General features: G+C 38.6%; 1 protein-coding gene across 2 annotated transcripts; it reads right to left on the reverse strand.

The window, feature by feature from the left end:
- Window positions 1-350: 350 nt before the first annotated feature.
- Window positions 351-12490, reverse strand: LOC114429256 (adhesion G protein-coupled receptor F5-like). Of its 2 annotated transcripts, none has more exons than XM_028398206.1 (20): window positions 12410-12490; window positions 9860-9968; window positions 9732-9774; window positions 9494-9643; window positions 9231-9410; window positions 7907-8062; window positions 7654-7815; window positions 7033-7562; window positions 6884-6942; window positions 5606-5727; window positions 5300-5518; window positions 4459-4665; window positions 4238-4360; window positions 3962-4143; window positions 3509-3691; window positions 2022-3437; window positions 1886-1927; window positions 1132-1182; window positions 983-1049; window positions 351-819 (listed from the first exon to the last, which is right to left on the reverse strand). In XM_028398206.1, exons 2-20 carry the CDS (start codon window positions 9959-9961, stop codon window positions 764-766), a joined length of 4050 nt encoding a protein of 1349 aa, XP_028254007.1. In that variant the 5' UTR covers window positions 9962-9968; window positions 12410-12490; the 3' UTR covers window positions 351-763. The 2 variants fall into 2 exon arrangements, with proteins under 2 accessions (XP_028254007.1, XP_028254005.1); XM_028398204.1 differs by having other exon boundaries at window positions 9494-9649.
- Between the last annotated feature and the right edge of the window lie 463 nt (window positions 12491-12953).

Below are 12953 nucleotides of genomic sequence, written 5' to 3' on the forward strand. Positions count from 1 at the left end.
TAACCTGATTGCTGGTATGAAAAACATACTCGTTATTCCACTGACAAACTGCAGCCTCTCACTGTTTTTGTTCCCAGAGCTGCTCTTTTAATGGGGCATAAAGAAACATATTTGCTTGTATGATTCCTAAAAACTGTAACTATGTTTACAAATAAATGCGTCCAAGAGTTTAAATGAATTAAAACTGATATTTAACAAGTTTCAAACATATTTTATTATTCACAAACACATTTCAAAGAACTTCTGTTTTACACACACTACACATAATTAGTGATATACTCTGTAGCTGCAACATTCCTCATTAAACTTCAACAGTAAAACAAAACAATCTACAATCAATAAGGTGCACCTCTGACCTGACTTCAGGCAGCAAAATGCTCAAGATAAAAAAGAAAGCAGAAGCTGCTGCTTATCCAGAGTAAAGGTGTGAGAGTCTTTCTTCACTTGCTGAATAAAACTGATAAGTAAACTAGCAACAGAAACATTCTCCGTCCACACTTTGTGGACATTTTGATTAAAAAAAGTTGATTTCTCCTTAGCAGTGAATTCTCCTATGTACTTCCTGTCTTTTTTATCATGAGCTAAACAACGAACCACAATATATTTAATACTAAACATCCAACATAAATAACAGCATGTAAATGTAAACCAAATTGTTGTTGTGAGTAGTTTTCTGAAAAAAAAACATGTTGTACAAGACGACCTGACTAATGAATAATCAGATTCAGATACTTTTATATTCTTATCACTGCGATAAAGATTCTTAAGTGTTGATGGAGCGAGACTCTCCAGATGTAGCAGCAGAAATGTTGTATCCATCTGAAAAAGCAGCAACAAACAACAGGACGTTAACATGCTGATGTTTCATACACATAATCCCCACAGTTATGATTTGAGGGAAACTATGAGGGGGAGGACAAGGAGTCATTTCAGCCTCTAAATAGTCTTAAATTTGGCCTTGGTTCTTAATTCCATACTGTACCTCTTCCTCGTCTCCGGATGTTAAAAAATCCCAATACACCCGATGATGAGACTCCACCACTGGTGCTCTAAAACCAGAGTAAAAAATAAAAAATAATGAATCACCAGAATATCTGAAATGCAACCAAAGAGCTGTGAAACTGTCCTTACCCTTGTTCTGCCGCTGGATATTTGTGATATTTCTGCAATTCCTGTCCGCACCTGAAAATGAAAACTCAAAATTCAGACCGCCGCTCTAAAAACTCAAGGCAAGTGTTTTAAATGTATAGGCGTCAGCTGTTTTACTTTCCTATCACAACAAAATGAAAAAGCTTTCTGCTTTATGTTGTTTTTACTCATACATTCACATGCTATAGGTTTGAGCTGGAGCTGAACAGGGCACAGAGACATTTGTTGATTCTGCTTTATAAATAGAGGCCAGAAAACGTGTAGTTCTGATTCTTGTTTAAAATGCATTTTAAAATGCAAAATCCTCTATGTGAAGAGTATATGGAGGGTTATTCAAAGGTATTATTATATTATTATTATTATATCTTCCTAAAACCTGTCATGTAGCAGCTGTATTATATTAGCATAACAAATCAGGATGTTATGCTGCTTGGATACAACATATGGTTAAATTTACACTAACAATACATAATATTGTATTATCATATGTTCTGATACAGAAACAAAAGTCAGAATAAGGCGGTAGGTTGGGGATGGTAGGCAGGGGTTTGTTGTGCTTTTCTTGAAACTGGACATTAGTGAAGGCGGCTTTACTGTAGGAAGGAAATTAAAGTGGTCATCTGTTGGTTAATTGAGAAGTGCTTAATGATAAACAAGGGGTTGTTCAGATCTTTAAATTATATTTGTGCATTTGGCATGATATCTGTTTGAATTTTGAACTTTGAGCCATAAATACCTGTTTGTCCAACAGCGTTCCGAACACCAGTATGAAGAAACCCTTCACACACAGAGTAAAGTCAGTAACGAGGGATATAAAAGGCAACCCTTAAATATGTGTATGCATAACATAACACACAAAACTGAATTTGTACCTGCAGTGAATTGAAGAATGCAAATGAAATATGAATTCCCATGTTGTCTGGGCTGGTCATGGTTCCGACTCCCAAACCCCAAGTCAATCCAAAGAATGGTGTGAGCACAGCCAGGCTCCTGGCAATAACCAACAGAACGTGCTTTTCCCCTGCTTGTGACGCTCTGCTTGTTGCTTTACTTTTTAATATTTTGTACATCACCACACACAGGATTATCAGGTTTATCACTACAATTGACAGTGCAGGGATCACCAATGCAAGTAGAGCCTTAGACTCGTCCCAGTTGAGCCAGCAGACGCCTGTTCCTCGGATGTATTGCTCTTTGGGTGCAGTTACAGCGATGGTTATGGTTGCGATGATAATAGGTGCTCCGTAGCCCAGACAGAACCCAATAGCCAACATGGCAGCTTTAGACAACCCCCCGTCAAAGACGTTTATTGTGCGGTAAAGCAGCAAGAGAGCTGATGCTAACATCCAGAAGAAGAGGGCGAGGTAAAAGAAGTGGATGAAAAAAGTGGCTGCACTGCATGCTGGTGGGTTTTTCTCCTTTGCATCTGAAATGGCTGCTCCAATAATAAACCAAATGTTTGCGATCAGGAGAGACACAGCGATGTTAACGATGGAAACATGACGCAAGTAAGCTACGGTGCTCTTCCTTATTTTTCTCCAAACGATCGCTTCAATGATGAGACATATGACCAAGGAAGCCATGGATATGCCAACTCCAATGTAGGTTATGTAGTCCAGCACAGGGTCTTTAGGAGCATAGGGAGACATGAGGATAGAGAACGAGGTCAGATGGTCACACCTGCAGGTGACGGTTTCATTGAATTCTTCCAGCTGGCAGCCCTTGTCGTCCCATCCTCCAAGACCATCGAAGAGGGTGAAGTTCCAGAAAACACATTTAGGGTTCTTTAGACTGACGTTTAGAACATCAAATGTCAATGAGATGTTATCGATGGTACCGTTGGATTTGATGAGTACGACCCTGCCGTTGATGGCGTTGTTGGAGGAGTTGACCTGGTCTCTTGCAGGGAGTACATTATTCATTGAGGAGAATGTTACCACAGTGATCGACTTCTGTCCTCCGGCTGCTGCTGGTATGTCTATCTCCACTGAAGAGTTAAAGTCCCCATTGAAGGTGTTGGTGAATGTAGTTTTGTTCAGGAAAATAAACTGTGTTTCAATGTCAAAGCGAGCATTGTTAAGTCTGCCTGTTATGTCTTCCAGAGACAGCAAAAATGACGAGCTGACGCTGTTTTCTGTGATATTTTCAGACTTGGGGCTGTTACTTTTTGTTCCTGAGGAAGTGTTGTTGCCATTAGTGGTATCACTTTTAGTATCGTCAATGTTCAGAATAATCCATGAACGCTTTGCCCCATCACTGGTGAGAACACCAGAAATGTCAAGGACATCCTAAGATAAAAAGACATTACAAAAATCAAGCATGTAAATACATAAAGTTAAATTAGACAAGGCTTACGTACCGTCATTTCCTTTTTGCCAAAGGTAAAATCTAAAAATGAGGATGCATTGGCTACATTGGTAAGTATAGTAACAATGGCGCTAATGGTGGCAGGAGATCCAACGACTTGGTCACCAATCGTATTGTTGGCAGTGATGTTGCTGAGCTTGTTCAAAACTATTGGCAGGGAAGTTGCTGTCAAGAACTGTGTGTAACAGAAAAGAGGGGGAAAAGTCAAATTTTAATATGTGGGATTAATTCATTTTCAATTTTCTGCATTTCAGTTATTTTTTATTCATAGAAAACAATCCTGGTTAAATCTGAAACACTTATTTGTTGTTACATTCTAACACCACTCAGGTCACCTTCGTTTCCATTAGGAATGTTTTACAGAATTGTCTGAAGGCACCAAGAAAGCTTTCTGATGACTGAAGGAGCAAGACATACAACAATAACAAGTGGAGAATTGGTTCACCTCAGACTGCTGCAGCAGATCCTGAACAGCTTTCAAGATGCAGTTGTCTTGTTCATCGTCAAATTTACCATTGTCCTTACAAACTGCCGTCTTCTCTCCCACCTGGCCCGGAGGGCAGGGTACTACAGACTTATAACCTGAAGGTCCTTTATCATATATCGGATCATCTTTGCAGACAATGTCTAGAAAGAAAAAAAATACGGTTTTAAATTCAGTTCTGGTAATTACATAATAAAAATGTATCTCAAACTGAACTGTACTTATTGTTGTACTCACTCTCTCCTAACGACAGCGTTATTTCTTCTGTATATACTGGTGTAGTAGTTGATTGACAGGTGAACTTTATGTCCTGATTTGTGCAGGTAGCAGGGATTGGAACCTGTTTTGTGATCTCTCGACCTATGTCCAAATAGCAACAAATACAGGAAAAACTCAACTTAAATAAGAACTATGAATTAATATGAAAATGTTATTTGGTTGTGTTTGTTCATGTTTACCTTCTCCAGGAAAGCCTTTAAATGAAACATTGTAGGGACTGTTGACAGAGCACTTCACTTCAAAATTTCCACTTCCGCATTTCACAAACTTTTTGACTGGTGTCACTGTGATCTTAGGTGGTTCTATAAAGTTGAAGGATTTGTCTCCTTTTTGGCGGAAAACTGACTTCGGATCATCCCTCCGTATCAGTTGACATTCATAATCTCCTGCAATTTAAGATGATCGTGACCATGATATGAAATCAATGTTGTTGTTAAGAGCTTAGTCACTACTATTATCACACACACTACCTGCTATTGCTTTATAGAGAATATATAATATATAGTGACCCACCATAACACTGTACTAATCATGGTATTGGCCACCAAGATATTAGCAGCTCATAGACTTTGTGGCAGTGGCCTCTTTCAGCAGGGCAATGCCACAAAGTCTATGAGCTGCTAATATAGGGAATACCATTTCCAGTGAAAGGGAGTACATGGTCTACAATAATAATATCCATCCATCCATTATCTGAACCTGCAGTGCGGGGTCATGGGGGGCTGGAGCCTATCCCAGCTATCTATGGGTTAAAGGCAGAGTAAACCCTAGACAGGTCACCAGTCCATCACAGGGCAACATACACATACAAACAACCATTCACACACACACACCTACGGGCAATTTAGAGTCACCAATTAACCTAACAAGCACATCATTAGAATTTGGGAGGAAGCCGGAGTACCCGGAGAAAACCCACACAGGCACAGGGAGATCTCAAAGCAAATTGAATGGTAGAAAGTGTTTAATTTTAATAATAGTTTGAATAATCTAATCACCAACACCTGGTTTATATCTTACCATTGTCTGTGAAGTAAAACCGAGTCACTTCTAATTTTGCTATGTTATCTGATTTTGAAAAGATATGTCCACTATCTGCGATTATGTTCACGCCACCACGGCTCCATTGTGCTGTCCAGTCGGTGCTAAAATTGAGATTATCTGGTGGAGGGCCACATGTCACAGTCACGCTTTTCTCAAAGAACACTTCAGCTGGATCAAACTTTAAGGGAGTTGTGCCTATAAAAAATGGACAAAAATATCAGACACCTATCATGCAATCTTCTTGTTCTGACTTGTGACAAAAGGTGTTTAAGAGTGGCTTACTGTCAAATACCACAGGGTATATTTTTCCCAGTTGTGTAAACAAACCAGTTTTTACGTTATCAATAATTGATGTTGGAATAGAAGAAGCAGTAATGGTGTAGTCTGCAATGACACTTCCACTCCTGCAACCAATAACACAAACACCCGTTAGACACAAAACATCACTGTCACTATATGACTGCTTACCAGCTTGGGACTCTTTCCCCTAATATTACTTTTTGTGCAACTGTCTCAAAGCAACTGGCCACTGCAGAGAGTGGCTCCACTAGCTGTCACTGCTAATTTAAGACAACTCTGCACCGCAAGAGTAAGTACTTACACAACATTTCTATTCAAGTTGACAAACAGAAGCATAGGGTTTTAAACATACTTTAGGTATAAAAATAAGTAACTACTCTAAAAAACATTTAAGCGCAAAACTAGGTGGAAGTCACATCACTATAGCGACTGCGTATTGAGTGTCACTAGGTTTGTTAGGCAGTTTCATGTCAGTTCTAACACTTAACTGTATATGTTTGCACGTCTTTCTTGTTTCTACGCCTGTTCATTTGTCACATGCAGAGGACATTTATACCAATAGGATGTCTGAATGGTATATGTTATTACTTATTGAATTGTGTCTATGTGGATAGAGCTACAGCTTGGATGCTTTTAAAACGACATCAATTCCAAAATAGGCCTAAATCAGGGGGTGCCCACACTTGTTTTGGCCAGCAAGCTACAATGTCAATGTCAAGTCAAAATGATCTACCTACACTAATCAAAAATATCAATATATATGGACAAAAAAAATAAATTTTATTACATAAGTATGTACAGGCTCAAAAAATATTAACTCGTAAAACTAGGTGACTGTAAATCTGTGGATGCTCTCATTCATCCAGGTCATAGTCATTTCCCAGAGTTTAAATCTTGGCTGAGAAAAGTTACTACTTTAGTTTAATGTTAACCAGCCTGTCACTGATAGATGGACTTCTGTTAGTGTGTTGACTTGTGTGTTCACATCTTAGACAGAGAGGATAGGTAGTTTGAAGTCAAGGAAGCCATCTATGTTAAGTTGGAAAATGCAGATGCAAGATACAATGCAGAGTTTCTCTCCAATGTTCACAGCAAGAACAATGGGCTGTCAACCAGTCCCCTTTCTAATAGCACTGATGAAACTGCTTGGATGAACAGTAAAAAAATAATTATGACAACTCTCTAAACATAATTAGACAGAACTTCTACAAACTAGAATAAGTTAGGAGAGCGTAATTAAAATAATAAAATTACACTTACTTAATGGAAAAACTTTTTAATGATGGAGGTGGGATCTGCTTTTTACACTGGTCTTCAATCTATTTGAGACAATAACAGTCCAGGATTAAACCATTCAGTGCATCAACACTGTGATATAACTAAATGAGAAAGGGACATGTAACACTTACAGCATTCTTAATTATTTTGTAGACGTCATTGTTTGGGTCATTGTATTCCTGCTTGAATTCCATGTTGAGAGTAATTGACAAATCCTTCGATACACTGATGTCGGTTACTGGTGTTGGTGTTGTTGTTGTCGTTGTGATGGTTGGTGTCATTGATGTTGACGTAATGATGTTTGTTGTTGTTATGTTTAGTGTTGTGATTTGTGTTGTTATGACCTCTGGTGGTGATGTCATGTTTAGTGTCGTCATTGGCGTTGTAGTGTTTGTCAGTGGTGTTGTTATGACCTCTGGTAGTGGTGTTGGCGTTGTGATGTTTGGTGTTGGTGATGTGATGTTTGGCGATGTGATGTTTGGTGTTGGTGATGTGATGTTTGGCGATGTGATGTTTGGTGTTGGTGTTGTTATGTTTACTGTTGTCATTGGCGTTGTTATGTTTGGTGTTGGCGTTGTGATGTTTGGTGTTGGTGATGTGATGTTTGGTGTTGTTATGTTTACTGTCATTGGCGTTGTTGGTGTTGGACACTTTGCAATGCCTGTTTGAGCAACATCAGAGATTATTTTACACTTCTTCCCAGAACAAGCAATATTTTTTCACACAATAAGCTACAAAACAGTAATGCTTACTTGTGATTGGTTCACAGTACTGTCCACCAGGAAGACCATTTATGCAGTCACAGGTTTGGCTGCTAATATTACTACATGTACCATAGGTGCCACACTGGTCACATGGCCAGGCAAACTGATCTTCACATTGACACTGCAGTCCGGTGGAGTGTGGAGTGCACCCTTTTAAAGATGAATGAATAATATGACAAAAAATATTTTTTTACTAACTTTATGTTTAACTTTTTCAAACACACATAAGTGGGCTACGTACCAGTGGTGAAACTCAAGTTTAGTAGTTTCAAAAATGGACTGATAGTATGGGGGTAGGTGACATTTGGTAGGGTGCTCCGGAATATATCTAAAAAACTTGATGGTACACTGGACACTGGGACGCGCAGATCAATGACAACATCAATTTCCACTGGTTCTGTTAAGGAGAACAGAAGTGTACATGTTATTTTTCATGTCATACAGGCACTGCCTGCACTCAGATTGTGATGCAATAACAAATAAATTAATAATAAAGATAGGCTATTTTTCATGTGAGCTTCTTCTTCTTCTTCTGTCATCCCTCCACACACACAGAGCCAAATGACAGTCACATCTTTCCACTTCACAGCTATGATAAATTGGTCCCGAGCCTCATGATAATTTTTTTGATCATCACGATAATGTTTTAATACATATAGTTTTGTAATTTTAAAGAATGCAGGATCCCAGGATCACCCAGACAGTAGGCCTCTGCAAGAAACTGGCCAGTGCCTTCTGCTACAGCTGGAGAAAAAATGACAGGGCTGATGGAGACACAGAAGAAGCTGAATCTACCTGAACACTTTATGTTTTTAATTAAACATTAGTCATTGTGCTAAAAAGAAAAAAACTGTTTTTGTGATTAGGACTTTTGCCATAATCAAGCAGCCCTAATACTATTTATCTAGTAAATATTTTGCTCCCGCTGCAGAAACTACTGTTAATCCACACAAAGTAAAACATTTCCACTCATACAATGTGATGTCACCAAAAACAGGAAGCAGAACACACTTTTTAAACAATCTGTTCTTTTGCTACATTCAAATTTGATGATGCAGATGTCGCAAAATATTTACAGTGATGTTCACACTGATGCAAGTCCAGTGCAGGACAATTATAATTAAATAATAATAATTAAATAATGCTGGACTGTCAAGATTGGCAAATCTGATCTGCATAAACAAATCACAATAGAACAACCTATAGTAATCCACATATTGCTCAGGAGGAAAGAGGAACATGGGGTTGATTCTTTTTTAGGGGATTCCTATGACTGATGTTTAGAAATCTAGTGCCCTCTTGTGGTCATTATGATAGCCAGAGAATGTCACCTTCTATACCATAATGTCTATTGTTAAGTAATAACAGGTATCAGATTTTTTTATGCAACAGATGCTTTTCTTCAGGCATGTGCTGAGACTCACACTGTGGGGTGTGCTCTTTCACCAAAAAAAAGCAGCAAAAAAGGAAGCAGGCTGAGCATTGAGTTGTGGATTTGGATTTGGTGAACATGTGGCTCCATCTACTGGCCAGTAAATGGGATGAAAGCATAAACCCAGGCTTACCTATTTGGCTGATATTTGGCTGGCAGTACAGTCCGTCTACTTGGAGTGTATTAATGCACCCACATGTGTTTCCTATGATGGCATCGCAGGCCTCATGGATACGGCAGGTGTTGTATGACCAAGCATAGCTCTCCTCACATTTACACTGGTATCCGTTTGTACTATTTACAGATGAACATACTATGGAAAGAAACAGCACACTCAGGTGTAACGCACTGGTGGAGCAAAAAGCCTCTTTGAAACACATTAAAAGGATGTTGTACCTGTTGTTGTGTTAATGCTGATGATGTTACCAGTGTTATTGATTGGTATTGGTAAAGTGAGGTTGGCCAAAATCAGACGGAGTTTTTGCAGGTCAGCGAGTCTTAGTACAGCTTTGAACTGATACACAGTGGCGTTTAGAGAAGCTGGAGCTGAAACTGACACAATCACTGTTGAATTAATAGTTCAGTGTCAAGACTATAATAATGCTCTGTAATGGGAACACAGTGCATGACTCACCTGCTCGTCTTTGTCTGGCATGAATCGGGGAAGTGTCTGCACCCTGCAAAACAATCATCACATTAGTTCATTGTGCGACCTGTCAACATCAAATAATGTCTTGTAGTGTCACAGCAATGACTTCTTACCTCAAACAACACATTGAAAGACTGTCTGTACCCCTGTTCCCCCAGGCTGCAGTGGACAACCAGCAGAATGACCACAAATCCTATGGTCTTCATTAAAGTCATCCTGATCCTTGAAAGAAAATGGTTCTTTTTATTCGATCACTTTTACAATATGTTGTAAGTACATAGGTGGGTGTAAATGTGTTTATGTTGCAGGTGTAAAGGCATTATGTAAACGTGTGCTTAATCTTCCTTTCTTAAAGTAAGGTCAGAATGATACCAGGAAGCATAAAATAACAAAGACACTACCATGGTGAAGCCATTCCACTGCACGTCACCAGGAAGATTAAGGCCAGATTTATTTCAACTGTGTTATCTCCAAATGATTCTAAGTATCCTGAGTGAATTCCGGCAGAAGTTACAAAGGGATTTATCAAGAAGGAAACCACAACAAATTTACTAATTCATAGTCATACTTAGTCAACAGAAAAACATGGCCACAGAACAAGACAAACTCGCAGGAAGCAGGGATACTTGTTCTATATCTCAGTAGTGTTTTTTGCAGTCAAGTGAACTTAACTGGATACAATTCTATTTACATCAGGGGTCTCAAACTAGCGGCCCGCGAGCCGATATTTTGTGGCCCCCCACTTGATATCAAAGTTTAGTGTTAGCGCGGCCCGTTCATTTTTCTCACACACACTTATTTGCTGAGGCTCGCCCTGTGCGTTTTATTTTTATTATTAATTGCCCCGTCAGTATTTCTCTGATATTTAGTTTTAGATTTTTTTGAGGAGTGGCAGCCTCAGTTCTGCTCAGCGTGTCATTTCTGTCTCTGCACGCTCGCGCATTTCTCCGCTGCTCTCTGTACTGTGCACAGTGGAGTGTATGCTGTGAATACGCAGGTCACATGAAGAATTTTCTTCTTTCTTTTTAATCAGGATGCGAGTTAAATAGAACACGTTCTCAGTAGCTGCCCTCACTGTAAACAAGCTGCACACATGCCTGACTCCTGGACATGCGTCTGTGTGAGGAGCCACTGAACAACTTATTTTCATGTTAAAGCAGCTTGACATATTTTATTTAATTTCTATTCACAATTGATTTTGTTATACTAGCCTACATAAATGTCATTGTCTGTACTGTATCCCCAATGGTATAGCAAATCACTCATTAAGGAATATGACATGCAATTTTTATTTAGTAAACAATGTTTAGCTTTTATTCTTAGTGAAACTGAGGGAAAATCGCTGCTTATCAATTAATCGTTAATCGATCGATTATTCAACTAACGATTAATGAATTAATATAATATAACAATTTGCATCCCTATTCTATCCCTATACAATGAATGCACAGGATATAGATTAGAATATGTAAGAGCTAAGAAAACCTTCTAAAACAACAACTAAGAGGCCCTTAATAGTAAAGAGGAGGACGTGAAACCACCAGATGTCTTCATACATTTGGCTGTAAAACAAATCAGAGGCATGATGGTCACTGTAACAGGCTGTGTCTGATGTGATGGGAACCATTTCAGCAGCCCTTTATCATTCATGGCTTTACAGCAACTACATGAAGTCCAATTCTGTGCTGAAAGGACTCTTCAAGTGTGACTTAAAGGGTTCTCTGGTCTGATCAGTAAAAATCTACTATGTGAACACATCTCCAAGCGCTATCTCACATCAAGTTCAGGAACTACTCATCCCCTTCCCTATAGCAAAACATGGCGGAGGTAGCATCATGCTGAAAGTGTGCCTCACAAGATGAATGCAGTGAAATAAAGTCATTATTTCCTGCTAAAAATCCTGCAATTTTTTTCCCATTATAAAACACTTGCATCTTGTCACATGACAGACTGAAAAATATTAGGTCATATTATTTTACTCTATATTACCATGCTTACAGTGAATCTAGACACTACTTTTTGAGTATTTCTAGGAATTTTTACATCTTAGAAAATTAATTATATGATAAAAAAATCAAACCCTGAATGAGTAAAAATCACACCGAGCCATAAGATTCAGTGTTTGTTTTTGTTGATCGATCCAAGAAGTATAAATGTGCAGGCGATGGTACTCAACAGTGTTTACTTTCTGACTGCTGATGTAGCAGATAATGAGTGTATTCTCTACTTAGAGTAAAGAAGTGTTCAGAGACAAAACTGACAATAAAGGGTTAGTGTAAACGAAGCAGAGGAATGGCAACGCAGAGGAGCATATTTTATATGTAATTTCTTCCTGTGCCAAAGTGAGGCTTGATTTTTTTCCGTTTATATCCGACACACAACAGGAATTTACAAACTTATTAGGCGTTTCCATTTTACTGGACCTGTCCCTGATCCCTGGACCTGATCCACACAATGAAACTACATTTGTAATATTTAAAAACAAAATACAAATGCCTACTCTTTACTTATTACTTTCTGGATATAAATAGTAATGTGGCTGAGATGTAATGATCCTCTTTATTCTTAGTTTTAGCATAGTCCTTGAAATGTTCCTAAAGATGCAAGCATTAGTCTCAAATGGAAATGTGTGAAACTTTTAAAGGCTGATAAGATTTATTTACCTCTTGTAGTCTCGAGGCTGCAGTAAAGGTTGTTGCTAGGAAGGCATGATTGTTTAACTGCTCTCCTTGAGACGAATATTCACCCATATGAGAAAGGCAAGCTTCAACTTCCTGGAATATTTTGAGTCACACTCCAGTCTGGCAGGTTATGTGACCAGATCTACGACAGAGAGGTTTTACTTTCTGAATTAAAGGAAAGAATTTAGGAACATATGATTGTCATCTGATGTTAGGACTGGTACAACCAGTAGTAGTTTGTGTTAGGAGTGTTAGTTTGTGTTAGGAGGGAAACCGTGTCGGTACAGGCAAACATACCAACAGCTGACAAGTTTTTGTTCGTAATAGTAGCTGGATTTGGCAAAAAAAACAAACAAACAAAAAAAACCTACTGATACTACCAAAATACTAGGGGTGGAACGGTTCACGGTTTTCAGTTCGGTTCGGTTCACATTGTTGAGGTTTTTTCTACTTTAAACACTCTGGAAATATCAGATGAGCATAAAATACATAGCCTAGTTATCCAACTAGTGTTTGTGTTTCCCCT

The sequence above is a fragment of the Parambassis ranga genome, chromosome 24 (genome assembly GCF_900634625.1).
Source record: "Parambassis ranga chromosome 24, fParRan2.1, whole genome shotgun sequence".
Classification (NCBI taxonomy): Eukaryota; Metazoa; Chordata; class Actinopteri; family Ambassidae; genus Parambassis; species Parambassis ranga.